Genomic DNA, 22105 nt, shown 5'->3' on the forward strand with positions numbered 1-22105 from the left:
GATAATTCATTCTTGTACTGTTGTTCTGATGAATTTAACACATTTATGTTACTTAGAGATATATCAAAATACTATTTCTTTTGTGATTGTATAAAATTAAGCATACATACAAATTCAGAACCAAGTTTACTCTTAAATTTATAAATATTTTCTGCCATCCTATATTACCTTGATGTCCAACAACACAAGCTGCAGAGCACAAAAGCCTTTATGAGAGACTCTCCTGACAGAAAATCTTGTAGCTGTTTCATCAAATACTTCCTGAGGTGCATAGGACCATGCTATTTCTTTAAGAAGTGCAGATCTGCAGTTTTTCCAGTTGCCAAGTGGAAATCTGGATTAGAGACGAGAAGAAAGGATTCCTTTCAAAATAATTTTGACACCTCAGTGAAAAGGAGGAGCATCCTCACAAAGGCATGGAGCCAAAGCTCTGCATTAATGGATTCCATCCCTGGAGACAGATGAAGGTGCGTGCTCAGTACAGAGAAACCCCGCCCTGGCCATGGATGTCAAATTCCCCAGCACTCAGTACAACCAGAGGTCATTAAACTGCTCTGGCTTCTATCCCTCCTGCTGGGAAGAGAAAATGCTGTGGGTGCTGTCTCTGCTTCACCCCTATGCAGTCATAATGTTGGCTCTGCCTTAAGAGCCTTCACAGCTGTGCTGTAACACAGTTAGCTTCCCAACATGACTCAGATGAAGGATTTTATTTAATCTTCACAGGACTTTGGAAAAAAGGGAGAATTTTAGTTTGTGGAAACCTTGAGAATGTGCAAAGCCGAAAAAAGAGGACATGAGAACAAGAGGCTGGGTCTCAAAACTTGATTTCCCATTGTCTTAGGATAAAATTTCAGTGAAAATGGAAAGATGAGAGAAGAATGAAACCATTTCATTGCTTTGGCTGCCTTCATTCCTGTAATAGTCCGTTAGGGCATCAGTCATGATTTGCATTGCTTCTATTTCACAAACAGGAAAGGTTGAGGAGTATGTGGCTGTGTTTTGGGGTTTTCTTTGTTTAGTGGCTCTAGACAGTTTTTCTTAAAGGTTCTTTCCCCCACTGTGCTTTCTGTCACTATTTGCACTATTCACAATGCTTTATTTGTGCAATATACACTCCTTTTAAAATTTGGAGATTCTTTACTATCATTAAAATCCACACAGAAAAAAAAAAAAAAAAAAAAAACAACTATCTGGTTGCTGGCATAGGAGTAACTGCAATGGTAAAATTTGAAGATTCTCCGTTCAGATGAAGCTCTCAGAAACAAGGAATATTTGCCAACTGATTCTACAGGCCAGAACTTCAGGAACTTTTAAAGCAACACTTATATAATTTACTTACATAAGGACAGAATATTTGGCAGGGTGGACAAGAGGTCACTTGATAAATATGTAAAAGCAAATCTCTCATTTGTCTCTCTTAGGCAGAATGTCACTAACCACAATACTCAAACAGGCACAAGGAATCCCAGATTGCATGAATATTCCAGCATGTGCTGGAGAGGTAGCCAGCAGTTTCAATCTACATATCTTTTAAGGTATCTACCATAGAGCACAAATACATTCAATAACTTTTACAAGCAATTGTTTCAGGTTCCTCCATCAAAAGTGCACCAATTTTGATATGAGTACCTTTTCCAGTTTAGTCCAGATGCCTCGACATTGCATCTCTAGGAAGATGAGTTCTAAACAAGAGCTACCTATTAAATAATCCAAAATTTCCTGCAAGACTCAAGAATCTGTTTTTTAGGGGGTCTGTTTCTGTGCAGAGGATGTGCAAAGGAAGATTTTGAACACAAAGTGTGCAGAGGACGTTCAAGGAATGTTGCTGTGCCACAGCCTCCTCAGGCCATGTAAGTAAAATGGTGATTGCCACTCAAACGGAATTGACTTGTGACAGTGAGTGGCAATTGCAAGAGAGTTTTACACTAGAGTTATGAAATCAATTCTACAACCACTATTATGTGAAGGTAACACTGATGAAGAATTTTTATGTAGCTGAACATTGATGTGCATTGTTCCTTGAACCACAGAAAATACACTGCAAAAACCGAGGAAGGGCTATTGTTTTTTATGGGATGTAATCGTCAAAGATATAGTTTATGCTTCTATACAGAAACCCCAGGATTCATTTCTGTACAAATTCAAGCACACATGTCGATACTCCAATGCCCATGGCAAATAGTAGGTGTTAGGGATAAATTTGGGTTCATAATCTAGTTATAGAATAGCATAATATTTAAGGTGAGCAATCCAGAAAAGTTAGAATTTAAATTTTGCTCAGACAAGTGTTGTAGTGTAAAAACTGAAGTCAAGCAATAGTGAAAATAAGAGAATCACCAAGGGTGTTCTTTTTTTTAAAGCTTAGAGTTAAGAAATTTAAAGAAATGTTTATTACTGTCAAATGGGCTAAAAAATTTGCAGAACTCACTGTGAAAGTGTCTTTAAATCAAAGACCTTGAACTAATTCTATTTTTTCCTCAAATGTGAGCACTTACCAAGTAACAGTCATTAGGCCTCATTAAAACTAAGCAATCACTGTGGCAAACACATAGGCATTGTTACAGAGACTTGATCTGCATGCAAGTCTTGATAACAAATAATTCAGTTTCATTCTCCTATAGCTGAGAATGGTTTTTATCCAGGGTTTGATCTGTTTGCACGTACCTATTGAAGAGAGACAAACAAATTCAGGTTCTTGGATCTATTTCTTGTTCTATCTTATGTTCTGAGCATAACTTCAGAACCTTGCATAAAAATGTGAAGCCTGTTGTATTATAGGATGTCTCAGCAGGAGCTGGTTATCTGTTTGTTGGTGGTAGCTACTTGAATGCTATAAACCAAATAACCTAACCTGTTAAGTGATATGATCCTGGATATGAAAACTCAAATCTGCAGGAAATAGTTCAGCCAGTGCAACAGAGACAGCATGGAGTATTGGGAGATCCAGGGGGAAAAAGAATGGTGTGTAATTCCTTTGGAATGTATCAAGGCATTTATACCTTATAAACATTTAAGACACAGAAGAAATGCTCAGGATGTGTTAAAAGCGACATCAAATTATTCAAGACCTCTTCACACTTGCTTCAACTGGCTCTACCTCAGGTGACCCCAGCAGATGAGGGTGTTTCAGTTTAAGTGCAAGTTTATTTCAAATAGGTTTTGCAATGAGATCCAGTACCTACTAGATTAAACTTTAGGCTGTTCTTATTTTGTGATGCACACAGAGCTAAGGGCCCCTTTTTTGGATGACAGTTCATGGCACTCACAAATTATCAGGAGGAGGGATGGTTCCCTGGGTCTCTGTAATCACAGCAACACCTGAGAACAAATGAATGAGCACTTCTGCAGGACATGACCTGGATCAGATTGATTGACTGAGAGCAGCAATTGGTTTGATCATTGTTTGAGCAGAGATGTCCACTGTGGCAGCTTCTTGCATTCACTCTGGGGTCTTTTAAGGCTACATTCCCAGCAAAACTAGATTCATAACAAAACCTGCTCAAACCACCTGATTTGGAAAACAAGTTTGTGTGTTGTGGTCTTATTCTCAGTGAAGTTTTGTGTGGAACAAAGAAATAACTAGGTTTAAAAGGCATTAGTAGTTTCAAGATTTCTTTTCTTCTTTTTTTTTTTTTTTTTTTTTTGGTCTTCTCTACCTTCTTGTTTGAGGAGGAAGCAGACAAAAAAAAAGTTCTGAATTCCTTTCAAATGTTGTAATGACAGCATCAAACTGAATTACTTGAAAAGATTTAGTTTGAGATTGATGCTTGTGATTTGCAATCTTGTTCTCTTCATAATTTTTTTTAATGTTTGTGTTCTCCCCAGGTAACACAAAATCACGTTTTGAGGTGGAAAAAGTGAGAAAAGCCCTGGAACAGAAGTGTGATTTTCAGAACTTCCTTTGATTAACTCTGATTGCACATTAGCAGAAATACCCAGGTTTGCTCTTCCATTTCTGGGATTCTTTCAGTCTGTGCAGCTACACCTCCACTTAGCTTTTATCTTTGTTAGGGAGCACTGAGAACTAAAAATCCTCTTAGGGTTTTACCCATTGACTCCTAATTAACACGAAAAAATGCTTTACCCCGGGTGCTTTGGCATGGGGCTTTTTTTTCGCGTGCATATATGTCACATAGAGTGCACACTAACTGCTCATATACAGTGTCAGCATGCATTTTGTATGCACACAAAAGTTCCAGATGTGCTGTGTATCTTGTTTAGTTGACTTTAGTCTTCTGTAAAGCCAAGAGAAATATTAATCATTCATTTACTGTTAGGGGATGGGTCTTCTTCTCATGTTTCAGTAAAGGGGGTGGAAAAGAAAAGTAAGCCAATTTTTTTCCTATTTAAGGCCAAAGCTGGGGAATGCTTGTGGCTGAGTTCTGTACATGGCCCGGTGCTGGAAGGGCAGGGAACAACCGATGTTGCTATTTTGAACAGATTTTTTTCTTCCCCCCCCATTTTTTATTTTTGCACAGAGAGTCTCATGTCTAATATTTAGACATGATGAGCTCTGTGCAAAAAGTAACTTTGCTCATTCTTGCCGTGTTTCAACCCTCAGTTATTTTGGCACAACAAGTCGGTGAGTAATTCAAGCTTCTTATGATTTCATGTTTTTATTTTATTTTTATTTTTACCAATAATTGTAATAGCTTGTCAGAAGTGTGTATGCACGAGTCTCACCAGAACACTTTTCCTTCACTAATTCAGCCGTCAGATGTTTAATGGTGAAGCTGAAAGCTGCAGGGAGTTGCAGTATCATCCCAAAGGTTTTTCTTTGCTTTGCTTTCCTTAAAGTTAGAAGGACTGTACGGTGCTGTCTGCTTTGGCTGCATTTGTTCTTGTTCTTACTTGTTTTCCTGCTACAGACACCAAGGAGATTCTAAGCTATTTCTTTAAACTCTTGGAATAACATTATAGCTGTTAGCTCCGTGCTGCCTGGAAGCTCTTTTTCACAAGGAAAAATTCTTTGCTTCCAGCTATTTTATTGGGAGTTCTCCTTTGTAGTTGTTTGTCTTACACTGGCAGCGTGGGGTTTTCTTTCAACAATTTGCATGCAGGAAAAAAAGCCTTAAAATTCTGAATGATTTTGTTGAAGGAGTTTTTAAGAGTGATATATGAAAATATGTCAGCTTACAGAATTTTTACTTTGGCATAGAACAGGAGGGTAAATTAATTCCCTCGGCTGCAATAGTTTGAATTAGGTGTCTGCAGGCTGTTTCAGCCCTTCATGAGACTGATTAGCAGTTGATGGTATGTGTAAGTCCATGTGAGTGTGTGTGGGCATGTTTACAGAGAGCAAGAACACTAAAAGCCAACTGAATATGGAATTCGGAGGGGAGAGAAGTACTTTGTATACAAGAATTCAACCTAGAGTGAAGATAAGTGTGGTATGAGTATTTCAGTTAAACAGATGACATTCCACAAGTACAGCTGACCTTTTTTGGATGTGCTCAGTTCCTGCTTGCCAGATATTGTAAAACCAGTCCTTCCTTAAGATAAAACACTTTTCTCTCCTGTAAATATCAAAGATCAGCAATTTGTTTATTCCTACAGAGAGGCAAGGAATAACCTTACAATTAACTCGATAAGCAGCGGCCAAAGAAACTAAAGGAAAACCAAATGTCTTTAAAATCACACTCTACACCACTCTGTATGTCACACATCAAGAAAATAATTCGTTGAGCCAGTTCATGGCAAGCCCATCTGTCTCACCATACCTGGACAGGGACCTCTGCCGAGGGGTGAGTGACTCCACCAGGAGCAGCCTGTGGGCACTGGAGCACTTGGAGCTCAGGAGGATCTGTGCATGAGCAAAGCAGGCAAGAGCCTCTGCAGCACCAGCCCCCCTAGCCTAGCACAGACACAGGCTGTGCCTAAGTGTCTACAAAAAAAAACCCAAAAAACAACCAAAGCATATATTCTGTAGAGAGTAAACAGAATTTACTATGAACTGATCCTTTTCTGTTTCTGCCTTGCCGTATACAAACTCTCTCTCCAATAATGAGTAAAAATTATAAAATTCAGTGATTATAAAATTTGGGAAAATATGTGCTGTGAGTTTTCTCTACTTCCAGCAGCAGATAATATATATTGTTTATATTTTACATGCAGTAAGTGTTCTTTTATATACCTGTCTGTCATCAGAGGAATAAGCACTAAGACACAATCCAATATAAAGAGAAGGAACATCAATTTTATTTCTCTCCATAAACAAACCCCTCCTGGGTGCCAGGTCTCCTTCCCTCACTCTAGTCGTATCCTTGGACATTTCTGAGGTTCAACATATATTTGACTTAATAAATGGTAAAATTTGGGTAGAAGAACAATGCACAAATGAAGTGTCAATGAGTATTCTCATTTCTCTGCCACATTCCTGTTTCATGGTGTTGTAACATTTCCTTACTGGGCTAACTTCCATACTATTTACAGGGATGAGGTTACACAGAGAGACTGATAAATCACCAGTTATCCCTTAAAAATTGGATGCTCTCCTCACTTTAGAATGTTTCTTTCCACACATTTGAATATGCTTTTCTCACAGAAAATTATAGTTGAAGGAGTTGATTATTCATATCACTAATTCATGTGCAGGGCAGGGAATAGACTGGGAAACCAAATTTTCCACAACTGAAAAGAGAATTTCCAGCCATGCTGAAATGCTCTCTCTTGTCAAGAAAAATGTTTATATGGTTAGTATCAAATGTAAGTCAACATATAATTTTCCTTAGGAAAGCCTGCCAGGAGACAAGACTTGGCAAGATATTAAGGAAACTGCTCAGTATACACTGAGTTTAGGGTAGTCAGATGTACCCCTGGGCTATGTGTTTCTTTGTCTTGCTGTAATAGCTTGGAATGGGGATTTGAGTACACCTCAGGCTAAACCTCTTCTAGAGCTTGGGATCTGGATACTGTGCAGCAAGGAATACTATCTGAACTCAAAAGCTGTATGTCCTTGTAACTCATCAGGATGTTTTTAGCTCGGAGGAGAAATCACCTTGACACAATCCAGGTTTTCTGATGTGTGTCAGGGCTTTCCAGCCCTGCCCATGTCCAAGATAAGATGCTCCCTGATGGCTGACAGGACACCAAGCCAGGACTTCAGGACATGACAGATGATTCAGAGTCCAGCAGTGCACATTGGGTTCCACCCTTTGAAGGCACCTTTGCATCCTGCATGTTAAACTACTCGAATAAGATATTAGAATGCTTCTTTAGGAAAGAAATCCATCTCCACCCAAGTTGTGAAAGCTAAGATTTGCAGCCTGCATTCATCCCATTTATCTTGAGTTTGTAGAGGCAATCATGACAGCTACATCCAGAAGACAGAATAAGTTTTAGCTAGCCAGACTGGAGGTATTTGGCAATTTCCACTGCCTACAAAGGAAGCACATCCACAGTGCCCTCACATCAGTGCCAAAAGGGAAGCCAGATGGATTTGGGCCTGTCTCAGCTGCATCTGTGATGCTTAAAGGACACCTCAGTGAGCCAGAGCAGGACACTTCTCGTAGGTACACCCCAGTCCTTGAGGAACTTTGCTGAGGTCATTAGGAAAACTCTACTGCTCTGAAAGCAGTGTGGCAGCAATGCCAGAAACCCTTCAGTATTATTCCAAGTAATTTTTTGCTCTAAGGTAATTTAGTGTTTTCCTTGTAATGCAAGGATTATCTTGGATGTTTGGTCAGAAAACTCATTTCTGAGGTAATGGCTGTTAGAATCTATAAAGTTAGACTTTAGACACAATTAGACTTATACCTATCCCGTTCCCCCGCAATGGCTGAATGCTAAAATCTCTCTGACAAGACTTATTGACCTTTCATACTACTTTCAGTTGCAAATTGCAGTTTTAAAATTATATATAACCATTACATGTAGGTTTCAGGAGGCAGCGTGCAAATTACTTTTCATGCTGAGCACCCATTTCTGATCCCAGAGAAAAGAATGATATTTCAGGAAAACTTGTAAACAGCTGATTTGGCCATTTTGCATTCTTTTTTTATTAACTGGGAAGGATTGGATAGCATGTAAAGTGGATGGGCACTGTACAGATGTAGTTTATTTGTGAGACTGCTAGACTGTCATGTTTAGCAGTTAGCTGTATGGAACACTGCACACATGTGCTCTTTGTTGATAAATTTCCAGTTAAAGGGTAATGCTAACAACAGAACTATCTCTCCTCAAAGGTTTTGGTAACTCAGAAAGGTTTCCCTCCTGAATTCTGACAGTAAAACCAGATGATGCAAATCTGTGTGCCAAGAGATAATTAACCATTGTAAGTAACCTGGACTTTGCAAAGTAATGAAATATCTGGGATCTGCTCCTCTTCTTCCATTTTTCGTAGCTATTTTTTTACCAAGCACACAGCAGACAAGGTTATGCTTAGGAAAATTGAAACATTCCTTTCTGGTCTGGAAAAATCATGCTAAATGAAAGCCTGGGGAATCCACCCCCTCCAAACATTATATATATGTTCTTGGAAATATGACAAATTTCATAAACACATTTTATATCACACACCCCTGGAACACATTAGCCTTAGGAAAATGAGACTATTATATAACCCTTTCATTATTTTCCAGATTTGTTTTTGACTTGAGACCAAATCACCAAATCTACACAGACTGATTTTTCTGAAAGAGGAGGTGGAGTTGGAAACATCCACTGCTTTATTACAGTGGGGAGAGGCAGAGGTAGAAGGGTGTTGTTGCTGGCACAAACCTCACTGTTGATGCCTGGGTCAGAGTCATTACGTTTGCTCTCCTCTTAGTGCTGCAGATTACAAGCAGATCCTGTTTCCTCTTCCAGCTTCTGCCAAAGTGTTGAGGTTTGAAATAAGCAGCCAGGTGTCACTTGCAAACTCTGCTGATGCCAGCCTTACACAACAGCTGGGGGAGAGTTGCAATTAATGCTGCTCAAAAAAAAAAAAAAAAAAGAAATTACCATTGCTTTTTTTGTTCCACAGGCTAGCTGAGAAACCAGACTGACATTGTTCCATTATTCATTATCCCAGTTATGTGCTCGTCTTGTTCACACCCTGTTTTAATCAGAAATCTGCAGAAAACGGGACATACCTGCCCTCCTAATTGGGACAGCATACTGAGGGTTGCTAATGGAAGTGATGCAGAGCAGCATTTAGCATTTAGAGTTAAAAGCAACCTCTTCAGAGTTGAAAGGTTCAGCCTACCAGGAAGGGCAAATCATAACAAAATGCACTTTCCCAGGCTAGCGGGCACCTGGAGCACTGTATCGCTCTTGATTTTCAGTGGAAGGTTACTGGTCTGCTGAAGAGCACAAGCCACAGCTACTGTAAGAGTTGCAAGATTTAATTTGTTGGTTTGGAGCAATAACTTGTCAAAGCTCACAGAATTAGATATTAGTGCAATGGTCATGCCATTTATATTCCAGGTTATGCTGTCCTTTAGTCATGCTTCTTTAAGAAACTAGGCAAAAGATCTCAGTTAAGAAAAGGGAAATTGTTGGCAATGGCAAAGATATGTGATTAACAAATAGGGGTTTTTATGGTCTTAAAGTAACTGGATTAGGGTCCTACACCGTTGCAGTTTGATATGATGGAGCACAGTTCAATGTGTTATTGGCAGCACCCAAAAAAATAATTAAAAAAATAAAACAGACTTGAGAAAGGTATAATAAAATGTGTTCTGATTCAACACTGCTGCTGTTAGCCCATTCTCCATGTTGTAGCCTGGTAAATTGTAGATTATGGTTTAGAGTTGAGTATCTACCACCAATTGTCTATAATTTTGAGACATTCTGATTTTGGTTTTTGCAGATGATAGGTACCCTTCAACCCTAAATGTAACAAACATTTTAGTGTCATCATTTACCTGCTACAATACTTTGCCTATCCCTGCTTCTATATATCCATGGTGATACACCTTTTACCAAAGGAGGACTGGGCACAGATGTGATTCCTGCTCCAGGGTGGGTGCAAGAAGGGCTATTTTACCTCTGTAACTGCAGGTCAGGCTGTTGAGGGCAGTGAGGCTGGGTGCAGAGCATGCTGCAGCCCTGGCCCGCAGTGTGCTGCCCACCTGCATCCCAGGGGATGCTGTGGATTCCTCCTGGAGGGCTGGCTCTCAGGGCCATGCTTGTCACACCAGTGGTGTCCCTGTGGCAGAGGTGCTGTGGGGTGGCTCGCTGCCGGCAGCTTCCCACAGCCTTGGTGACTGCTGCAGCACAGTTGCTTCTCTAGGGATTTTCTTCCACTCAATCTTTTGATGGACAGGGTTCATGAAGCTTTCCTTTCTGCCCTCTCTGTGGCTTCCCTGACAAGAGACGTTTTGTCACTGGAAAAATCTGTAAGGAATTCCCACAGAATTTCTTGATTTTTCTCCATTCAACACAGTCAGACTTTGTTTCAGGGAAATAAGATTTACATATTTATATGTGGTAGCCATGCTATTAATATTTCTCACATGGCTTTGAGACTGTACTAAAAAGAAAAATCAAATATTAACCCTTGCATTGCTTCTGACTATGGTTAATAAAGAGAGACCCTCCAAGTAAAAAATTACAAATTACTGGAATCAGAAAGTCTCTTCTGTAACTACAAGAGAGACGGGGAGGTCTGCTAACCTTATCTTAAATGCTGGAAGTGTGCAAGGAGGAATGAGATCCACCATTCACTGTAGAGTAGCTCTTCTTTCACATATAGGTATAGTACATTGTATTTTTCATTTGTATTTTCAAGCAGTCATTATTTTTTCTCATCTTCTGTTTTATAGGAAAGGTTATTTGAATTTTGATTAGAGGAAACTTAACCTACTTCCAGCCACTGCTTCTCTTTATTTATTTTCACTTCAGAGCCAATCTTGTCTCTGGGTTTGCAAAGTGGAAGCCTCTGCCTGTTTCATGTCAACATGACAATGGAAAACATGATATAACCCCCTCCAACAACAACCGTTTGTTGGCTTTAGTTTGGATAAACTTCAGCTCTGGGACTTCTGGTTTTGTTTAGTTTAGCAGAGGAGATTCCTTTCAGATTAGCTCAGAGACTACTTCCATTTTCCCCCATTTATGTCAAACCCTTTATTTAAACATGAACTATCAGAAGGAGAATGCAAATGGTACTTCCTTTAACAATGTCTGCACATTTTTGTCCTGCTTTGATTCACACAAATACTCCATGAAGAGATATCTGCCAGGAAGGAGAAAGCATGCACAGGACTTTGAACAGGAAGAATGTGAGGGTAATGAAAATATATGTATTTCAAGGCTGAATGTGCTTTTTTTGTTTTGAAAGCCTAGGCCTTCTCCTACAGCTAAAAGGGCACCCAAATGACTGTCAAGAAATGAGGGATGTGACTTTTAGAGTTAAGATTTTAGCAGAGTTTGGCCTTCAGCAAAATGCAAAAGTATCCACAGCCACTGGAGACACATCCCTTTCTGCTACTGGATTTCTCTTTCATGTCACTGTGCATCCCACCCTGGAGGGTGGCACAGGCACCTCTGCTTTCCCATCAGGTGAAACCTTTCCTCCTGAGTGCAAACCTTTCTTGGGCTGCTTGGGCAGCTTCAGGCACCCCTTTATTCCCAACTCCAGCACTGCAAAGGGCAGCAGAATCACAGAACCAACCCAGGCACGTTTTGCAGCAGTAGATATGAAAGGATGATCTGTGTCTGGAAAATACTTCCCACAGCAATTCAGCTCTGGCAGTTCTTGGAAAACTCCTGGACATAATCAGTTCCCACTGAAGCTCCCTGCAGCTCACGCCCAGTGACCAGTGGGTGCATTAGAAGGCTGTCTGCAGCAAACATCTTTTTTCTCTCTTCTTTCCCTTTGTGCTGCATCTTCTCTTTTCCTTCTTTTCATTTTCTTTTAGGAAAATAAGCAAGAACAAAATTGCATCCTTTTTTTTCAAAGAGATGAGGCCGAGACAATTGCTCACCCGAACAGAGTTAATGGGAAATATGGGAAGCATCGCTCATTGTTCCTTTGATGTTCACTGTAATTGCCATGCTGAGCATCAAAGGAGAGTAAACTACATCCCCCATGCTTTCCTTCAGCAATAAGCAGCAAAAATAGGATTCATGTTTTCTTGGAAAACACTTTTATGTTCATGAGAGCCTCTTTAAAAAAAAAAAAAAAAAAAAAACAAAAACAAAAAACCTTCAGCTTCTCTGTTTTTGGCTTTTAATCTACTGTATGGTGTTTGCTTGTTTCCCTGCAGAGCAGTAGTCATTCTGTGCCAGCTGTTTAAGAGAGGAATGTCCTAGTGAAAGCAAACAATGGGCTGTGCAGTGGGAATTGCAAATCTTTGAAAAGAGTAATTGAAATCTGCTCAGACATTTTGAAGATTCTTTGCACAATATTCTAAGGCTGTTGGTGGCTTAGCTGTTGGCAGGGTGGTCCTCTTTGTAGCTCCCTCTTTTTTGTATGAACAGAATAGCATTAATATGGGGGAGTGGGGGGAAGAAAGAAGAAAGGTTTTCTAGTCCAACTGATTATTTCTGAGCAGCTGAAGAGAGAAAGATTGCTGTAAATGTCTTTCAGTGAAGAATCAAAAAAGTGAATTGTGCAGAGTCTTTTCATTTATCAGGTGTTCTCTGGCTCCAGCTGTTTCACTCATACCTTTTAAGGGCTCAGCAGATAAACTGTGCTGGATGGGGTTGTGTCTGCTGCAGATGTTCCAGCCCTCCTGGGCTATGTGGTGCTGTTTATTCTCACCCTGTGCCAGCTGGGGTTGTTGCTGCACAGAGCAGGGAGAGCTAAATGTGTGCCAGGCCTCAGGCAGCCACTTCAGTAGCAAGGCTGCTGACCTCTGATATTAATAGAAAGCCAGCTCTCTGCTTGCAGGCTCTTCGCTGCACCAAAAGTGTGAATTTTCACCTCCCAAGGGAATTAGTAAGGAAGATTCATAGGTCTTTGTGCTTGAAAAATGTCCAGGCATAGAACTTGATATTTAAAGTGTCTCCAAAATTAAATTGTCTTTGGTACCCTGAGAAAACCCTCACAAAACTTACTTTAGTAGCCCTAGGAGGTTGACAATAAGAGCATTGTATCCAGTGTACAAATAGCCATTTAATATCCTCTATGAGGCAGATTAAGAAGAATTTCAAATACTGCCATCCATATTCAACAAACTGTCCAAAATGGATGTGGGGTGAATTAGTACAAACTGGAATAAGGAGTGAATGAATACAAAGCGTTTTGCAGATGAATCTAGGTTAATGATGCTCTATGCATTTAGAACCCCACCACAACCTTCTGAATTACAAATACCCTTAATTTATTGGCAGCCAAAGATATGATTCTTTTTTTTAGACAGTATGCCAGAGCACTCTAATCCTTCACTGGAATATGAAATGCAAGAACCAAATCCTTCATTTACTTCCAACTTCTGAAATTACAGGGAAACCAATAAAATCGTGCAGGGACTTAGGCCAGCGTAGAATTTGCCCCCCTGCTGCTTTACTCATCTCAGATGTAAGTCTATCATGGCTGTGGAGTTATATTGGGGTGACTTTGTCCAAGGTATTTGAAAATATAAATGATATTACCACATGTATTATACTGCCATTGTAACATTTCCCATCTGCTTCAGCCTCAGGAGAGAAGCATTGAATCAGGCTGATCTCTTCCAAGGCAAACCACAGAAACAGCATTGCATAAATCTGTTCACTCTCTCACAGGGCTGAGGGGAAAGAGAGGATCGTGTCCCACTTGAAATTTTAATTACTTGCCAAAAATTGTTTTAATTACAAATTTAGACAATGCAAAACAAAAGTCATACATTTTTCCCCACACAGTGTTTAGGTTTTATCATGCCAGAAGCTTAAAGCATCATTAATTAAGTAGTTACAGTTCAGTGTTTTAAATGAGATTCTTTGTGGATCAAACTTCAACAATTATCAGTTTGTATTCATTCCCTTTCTCTTATCAGATCAAAAGCTGAAACTCTCTCTCATGATGTTTTGGATCTGTCAGAGTGATTGTACAGTCTGGGAAACCTGTGCACAATGACTTTTCCAGTTTTTTCTTTATTCTTCCCAGGGCTGACCTATTCAAGAACTGTCTCAAAGAACCCTCCAATGTTATAAACTCTGCCTGGTCCTAGCTAAAATCAGGAATGCAGAACTTTGTCTTTGAGCTACACCTTGGGGCTGACTTTTTTTTTTTTTTTAAAGTTTGGCAAAATCTTGTGCTGTACTTTAGTAAATTTTTCCCATTAATTGATCCTAGTAATGTTGAGCTTGAACTATTACTTTTCTTTAGAAATATGTCAGGCCAGCTTCTTATCGAATACAATTGGAAGTGGTCAAGCGTTCAAAACTAACATTGCCTTGACAGTTAGATTCTGAGTCTAGAAGTCTTCATCAACTGCCCAAGGAATGAGCAGAATACATGTTTAAAGAACCTGATAAATCCATTAAATCATCAGAAATCATATTGGACCTTATATTTATGTCCATTTTTGCTTAGTTGAAGACACAAGTCTTTATGGAAGAATTTGGTATCATTCACTCTAATGATAAGTAGATTAAAATAATTTTTGCTGCAGACTAATATTAGAATTTATGCCAGCACTACAGCTAAATAGACATAAAAGAAGTTCTTGCAGCCTGTTCCTTATTTTTAGCATGACACCACATGGCACAAAAAGTGATGTGCCAAAAAATATTGTAATGTAAGAACAGAGGGGATGGAAAAATCTCATAGGCATTTTACCAGTAACTGAAGAGTAGCTGAGATGTGATGCAATGGTCCCTCTAAAAGGCTTTGACTGAATGATGATGAAGTGTCTTCTTACTTTGTGTCCTGCTCTAATGCTAATGCTACCCTTAGTAAAAGATTTGATCTGTCAGGCACTGAAGAGTTTCCACCAGAATTTCCACCAGAATGATTAGAAGCCAACAACTTTTAGGTCTGATTCACAGCCCAGTAAAATCAAGGGAGGTTCTGATCAGGCAGTGGTTACCCTTAATCAGGAAGGAATTATCTGAATTCTGGTGTTTATGGCAAAAAAAGAGGTTGATCTCTACTAAAAAGACAAAAGTATAAATATAATTTAGTCAGAGTCACCTGTTGAGAGGGGACACTGGAGAGGAAATCCCAGAATAATGTCTCAATACAGATGGTCAGTCAGGAATATCTTCCTCCCATGCAAAAAGCAATTTGCCCGTGATTTTGTCAAGGAATAGCTAAGAACAAAAGGGGAATAACTGTCTCTTGAATGCAGCAGAAGCTTTTCCTCAAAATTACTTTTATGAGTTCAGGAACAGACAGTCAACATTTTCCTGGGCAGCCCCAAGAAAGAAGCAAGGTGATAGAGCAGTCTGCTCCATCCTGCCCCTTGTATGACTCAGCTTAAAAGGACAGCTCTGCCAAAAAACAACCCTCCCCAACTAAACCAGCAGAGAAACCACCCTGCATTTGTTTGCTTATTACCAGTTTTGAAAGAAGCCAGTTCTTTGGCCATGGTTTCTCGTGCCAGACACCAGCTGAAGCAGGGAGGCTGTTGTGTAACAACATCTCTGCTGGGATATCTCTGGTCACGATTTCTTTGCAGCACTGCTGTGGCAGGGTGAGCTTTGGAAGTTGTATGAAGAGCATCATTCCAGGGTGTCAGCATGTGTGCCCAAGTGGAGCAATTTGTGAAACCTAAACCTCTGAAGATAAAACAGAAAAATTAGAATTTTTAAATCCACTTTGAAAGATTAGGAAAAAACCCTATAATCTGCAGGGGAAATAGAGGCATTTTGTGTTTTACTTGGTAACATATATGCTGAGGATATATTCTAATCCTGATATTTCTTAGTTTCTAAAGGCTGCAGAAAGGTTGTGGCATTTGTAGCATATAAAGACAAATGAAGGGAACAAGGAATGAGCTGTTTAAAATGCAAGCACTTGTTTGTACCAGTGCAGGCCTGCTTTTTTCTTATTTGTTTCGTAATCTGACATACAGACTGGGTGGGTCTCGAAGCAAGGACAGTTTGGCTGTGTGACACAAGGATCCAGACTCTTCTGTACATTGCCAGTGAAACAGCACATGACTCCATCCTGCACCACCTCTGACAGACAAGTACAGTACTCTGAATGCTTAACCAGCATTCTTTTAAGCAGCTTTCTCTTTCTTACTCTGGATCTGAGAAAAGGGCAAAACTGGGACAAGTGCGGCAGCAGAACTGTTCCAATGCCAGCTTTCTTGGCAGACGAGCATCCCTAGAAGTAAGAAATCTTCAGTTTCATTCTGAAAGCACAGGATGTAGCTGGCCTTTTTGGTGTGAAGCTTGGGAAGTTTCACTCATTCATTCATGTTCCTTTTCCATTCCACCTGATAGCAGCTCTTCCTTCTACAGGTCCCAGAGCATCAATGGATTTTTATGGTTGACCCACTCTGGGTCAACGTTTAGGTGTTTAGGTCTGCATTTAGGAGTTTAATAAATGGAGGTTTCATTACCTTCAATCACATGTGGACAAGCCTTGCAAAATATTCCATCATTACTATTAAACCTGAAAATATCCTAATATGTATGGATACCTAAATTGGCCCTTATGTCTTCTTGCACTGTGTGAAATTGATTCAATTCATTAGCTGTTTAAGACAATTCCAGCTGAGAGAATGTTTAAAGGCCTTGCAGTTAAAAAACCCCCAACCAATTAAACCATTTCTTTACCTTTTTTTCCACCTCTCTTCCTGACTGCTGTGACCCAGACAGGGTTTGAGCCCTTTGGAGTACTCAGCACTGACCGGACATGCCAGCAGACCAGGCATCCCATCCCTGCTGCTGCAGCCAATTCATTCATTATGAGCCTGCCTGTTTCCATGACTAATGATGGGATGGAACAAGTGTGTTTGGGTTTCTTGTAAACATCATCCTCATACCAGACAGGGAGCCCAAACCATTTGCCTCGAGGTAGATGCCGTGGCATTCTTTTCTGCTCAGGAAATGGAAAGCAGCATTGCTGCACATGCTGGGGTGGATTCCTCCACCTACTCCAGTAGGAGAGAATGATTGTGTTTGTATTGAAAACAGACAACAAATCTTCCTTCTACTTTGTGCTTTGCTTAAACAATGTATCAGACAGTGCTGGGATATGCAATTAACAGATGTATTTACTACAGAAGAAATGTAAAACAATTTTTGAAGTACTCATCCTGCAAAACTAGGTCAGGATGAGGAAGCACAGGTTTCGTACAGCTAAAAGAGTAACACAAATGCTCTTCTTAACTTCATTAGGCTTTGGATTCTGTCAAAGTTAGAGGCAAGGGCTTCTTCATCTTGGTGTTTTAGCCTTTAGCAGATTCACTTTAAATACAGCAGAAGTTGTTTGTTTGACTCATTGTGTTTGTGATCAGATTCTCACAGACCAAAGCTCCTCAGTTTTTCTTCCCAGGCCATAATCAGGCAGCTGCTGGGGGATCGTGAGTCACCCCTGTGTGGACTATTGCCCTCTCTGAGGCAGAACCAGACAAGTTCAAGATGTTTTTTAATTTCTAACCCTTTAGTCACATCTCTGTAAATGGGGGATATGCAAGTCTGCTTCTAATGCAATAGCTGGACATTGCCTTTGTCCAAAGTGGAAAAGCCTGTGGTTTTTGAGGATACTATTAGGAAATTTTTTCCTTTTGCCATAAAATTGTGGTTAAGTCATGATCATGGTGCTTGCACAAATGCAAAGCCAAAACCAACTACAGAGCAGGTCAGATTCTCATGTGATAACAAATTCCCCTTCACCACTCTGGGATTGGGATTATGTCCCGTATGACATCTGTCATCTTTCAGGACATATGACAATGGACATCTGTGTTTTCCCTTGCACACTTTTGGGCTCTTCTATGTACCCCATCTATAGGTCCTTTGGAACTAAATTGTGATTTTCCTTTCAGCTTTCAATATTGGCCTGCTTATGGACAGCTGCCAGTCTTCCTAGAATGGGAAATAATTCAAAACCAACATACAGAAATTATTGTCTTGCCTTTTTTTTTATTTTATTCAGTATTTGGGCTGGCCCAGGGAAGTGCTACACACTGCAAAACCTATAACATGAGTGCTCGGTAAACAGCATAATTCCAAATTAATTCAGGCTTTCAAATATTAAACTTTTATAACAGTGCACTAGAGATTGACAGGGCTTCCAACAAAACATTGCAGTAAGTGCCACAGAAGTGAAGTGCTGTACAGCCATCATATTTAGGGTTGTGGGAGGAAGAATAAGATTGTGCATTGCCATAGACAAATACTGTTGAGATCTAATGTTTCTTAACTCTCAGGCTAATGAGAATGTTTAGGAATCAATAAGAAAAGCTGGCTAAGGCAAGTATGTGGCTGTTATACCACAAGTCCAGAGGCAGACAAGTCAGCTTTTTTATAACCTCATTATTCCTATATGTTACTCACCAGTGCTTTAGCACAAATCAGCTTTCCAAAGGATTTTGGAGCTAACAGTTAATCTTTATGAGCAATGCAAAATGCATTATGTCATAACATGCTGACACACAGATCTACATCTGAGCACAGAGGGGGTGTCTTTAACACCCTAAGTCTTCCCAGATGTAAGTTTCCTTTGGAAATCTATTTAATACTTTCATTCTGCCAAAGGCCACAGCAGTTTTCATTGCAGCTCTCCTAGCTCATTTCTTAATTCATTTAACAATGTCCAGAAAGTTAGAAGAAAATATGAATAGCATTATATCCATATGTCTTCAAATTTTTGTCATCTTCCTGTTAAATGATGCCATCTACTGTAGCATAACTGAATCACAAGCTTGTAAAAATGCAGAGATGCAGAGATATCTCCTTTAGTTCCTTATTAATGTAAAATTATCAGGCATTGTGACATATTTTAAATTTCCATGTTCTTAACTGATATCTTTGAATAATATTTGGCAGGTAAGTATTCACAGTGTGAAAAATTTGGCACTGAGGAAAGACTGCTTCTGTCTTGGAAACAGAATCTTTATTAACTAGCAGTGCAAAAACAGGGGAAAGATGGCCTTTTTCTGCTCCTCATTGGAGATGTCCTCTTTGCTGTAAAGCAGCAAGATCACATCTCTGAAAACAACAAAACAAATCAATGAAAAATAAGTGGGAATTATGAAAAAAATTATGTAGGAATGTTCAAATCCTTGGATATGAATTTCCTAGTAAATAAGGACCTTATTGTTTTAAACACATAGTTAAAAAAATAGGTGGTTTTCAAAGGCTAAGTGATACTGGGAGCTGAAAATCAGAATATTACAATTAATCAAACACATCTTCTGGGCACAGAAACATGTGCATGCTATACATCTCTCTATGTGTGTATTCAATTCTTATAACTGTATATACAAGTGCAAATAGTAACAGAATTAGGTTCTTTTAGGTCCATAAAATGGTATTGTTATTTAACAACTATGACTTGCCCTAGAAAAAAGGAATTTCTTCCCTTCCTTATTGTGGTTCCAAATGAAAAGAGCATTTTAAGCTGTGGAGCTGGTAGGTGCTCAAGGAGAGTGACAGCTGGGCAGTCCATTGCTCTGGGTGGTGTGGATCTGTGCCCATCCATGCTCTCCAGGGTGCATCCAACCCCTCTTCCAGGGTGGCTCACAGGCTCTAACCTCCCCAGCAGCTCTGTGAGGCTCTGCCTCCCACAGCACACAGCTTTCGAGGGCTCCATGTGAGCAATCTCTATGATTTGGTTTTTCTCTTGAGTCACTTCAGGGATTATAAAGATTTCATTCATAATCCTTCACTGCTGCATTTCAGCCTTCCTGTTTGTCAGGAAACATTTGTCAATAGCCTTGACAAGACTGGGCAGCCTGTTTTTTCCCTAAGAGCCCACAGCAAGATCCTGGCTTGTGAAAAGGAGAAAAATGTTTCTTGCAGGAACAGTCAGCACATAACTAAGCAGAGAATCAGCTTATTTCCCTGGGATGCATGGATATGGTTTTGTGGGGTGAGGACTGGGAAGCCAAGCAACATTTTTAGAAACTAGCTTTAGCTTGGCAGGTTAAGGAAGGAGGTCTAGACCCTATTCAGAGGCACACATTGTTAGGTCCTTTGAAGGAGCATCTTCTGATGCCATAATCCTGTGTCATGTGGGTGTGGGGAAGAGGCTGTCCTGGAAATGAGCTGCTCTTCTCCATCTCTCTTGTGCAGAATATTAAGTTTCTAGAGAGGCTCAAAAGGGGTAGAAAAGGAAAATCTGAGTTTCTAAGTGATAGAGAATGTCTGAGGGGAGTAAGTTTTCATATGCCATTGGAAAGTTTTCCATGTTAAGATTTTTTGTGTTATCAAAGGAAGATAAAATACTGGATCCCAGCTTGATATCAAGCAAAGAAAAAAATATTGGCTTGAAAATATCTGGAAGGGTTTTTGAAGCTTTGTTGTTCTAATCAAGACAGTGGTCAAAATCAACTCTTAACCATAAGGAGTGCCAGCCTTAACAAGTCAACATTTTCCTGATGGTTCTTTTATAACTAAAGTGCAAAAAATAACACAAGATGGTGTGCATGGACATGGACAGCCTGTAGTAGGATTGAAACTGGGAAAAAAAACCCTCCTGTCCCATGGAGTGCTCTTCCCCAGGATCTGCACTCTGGCTCTCCCCTCAGGGAGCCATGATTGTTTTCCCCATTGTCCTTCCAGAGCTCAGTGGAGGTAATGAATTCCATGGGTGAAACAGAGGAAAATGTCAGGTCCGTGTGATCAGGGAAAACCAGCTGAGTGAAAAAGTGGGAAGGGAGCAGAAGGAGCAAACCAAGCTCAGTTGAGCACATGACAGTAAAGAAGGGGAACTGCTCAGGTACAAAATGAAAGGATTTGCAGAAGATGAAAAGGGAAGTTATGTGTTATGGGAAGGGTGAAATGCAGAGGAAGCATGAGAAGAAAGGAAACACATCTAAGTGTGCACATTGCCAAAGAACATTGGTGTGGAATGGGGATACTCACCCACAAATACAGAGAGGAAGAAAAAGGAAAAAAACGAGACCAGGGTGCTAATGCAGTGGTGGAAAGATAAAAACAAAGATTAAAGATGCAGGAAGGAAAAAAAAGGGGGGACTGCATAACCCATAGGAACAAACTGCAATAAATTTGGGCTCAGTCTCATACTAGATAATTGTGGCCATTACAATTTGATGATATTCAGAAATTTCTGCCTGGAGCCAGTGGCAATTTTAATGTCAGAGATTTGAATTTCATCTTTTGTCATTTTCTTTCTCTTTTTGAAGGGTAGTGTATAGTAGGTAAATTATCCTCATATTAAAGTTTTAAGAATGATGTAGGCACAAAAATAGCTCTTTCTCCAGAATGTTGTTTTTATAAACTGAATTATTTTTAATTATCCATGAAAAAAAAATCTGTCTATCTAACTATCCATGAAAAAAAAATCTAACTATCCATGAAAATCTAACTATCCATGAAAAAGAAAAATTATTCATGACATTCAGTGATACTTATGTTTGCAATCTAAGACTTCTAATAACATCTACAAAACTTAAAATGAGCTTGTAAAACTCAAATTAGATGCTCTGAGTGTTATTTTACATTGGGTTCTTAAATGACCTGGCTGTCTGGATTGTGTTTTTCTAGGAAAATACTGTCCCAAAATTTAATGTGTTGAGGCAGTTTTTGTCAACCTTTTCATATTCATAGTCCATAAAAAGTTTGACCAGTAAAACAGTTGTTGGAAGGAATTCACAAAGCCATGATTATTACAGATGAACAATCTTTTTTTCTGAAAAAAAAGACACGTGTAACATTTGAGCAGGCTAGCTGATACAATAATTGCAAACCATTTGGGCAATTAACGTGAGCGTTCTTTCAGATCTGTCACATACGCTGGCTTTCAAAAACTCTTTGAAGCCCCTTGGTGGCAGCTATTAATGCAAGATGCTGGAGACAGGGGCTGGTGCTGGACAGATGGCTTATCCCACATCCATGTGCAAGTGCTCCTGTTGGCACGTGGGGCCAGTGGCACTCTTGCTGGAGAGCTTAGGCACGTTTACTCTTGAGCTGCAGCAGAGAATTTGATTGTTAATTAGGCAGTAATTCTGTCTGACACTAAAATTACTCAAGACAGAAGATTATCAGAGATTTAATTGGGCTTTGGCTCAGCTCCAGGAGGTTTCCACTGATGCCTGTGTATAAACTCAGAGCA

At 39.7% G+C, this 22105-nt stretch overlaps 1 protein-coding gene across 1 annotated transcript in view; it reads left to right on the plus strand.

The window, feature by feature from the left end:
* The first annotated feature begins 4358 nt into the window (after positions 1-4358).
* The window catches only part of COL3A1 (collagen type III alpha 1 chain), a 48998-nt gene continuing 31251 nt past the window's right edge, over positions 4359-22105 (plus strand). Inside the window, exon 1 of the mRNA XM_059475540.1 lies at positions 4359-4582. Within this exon, the coding sequence (XP_059331523.1) occupies positions 4504-4582 (79 nt within the window). The 5' untranslated portion in view covers positions 4359-4503. The remainder of the gene's footprint in view (positions 4583-22105) is intronic.

The sequence above is a fragment of the Ammospiza nelsoni genome, chromosome 7 (genome assembly GCF_027579445.1).
Source record: "Ammospiza nelsoni isolate bAmmNel1 chromosome 7, bAmmNel1.pri, whole genome shotgun sequence".
Lineage (NCBI taxonomy): Eukaryota > Metazoa > Chordata > Aves > Passeriformes > Passerellidae > Ammospiza > Ammospiza nelsoni.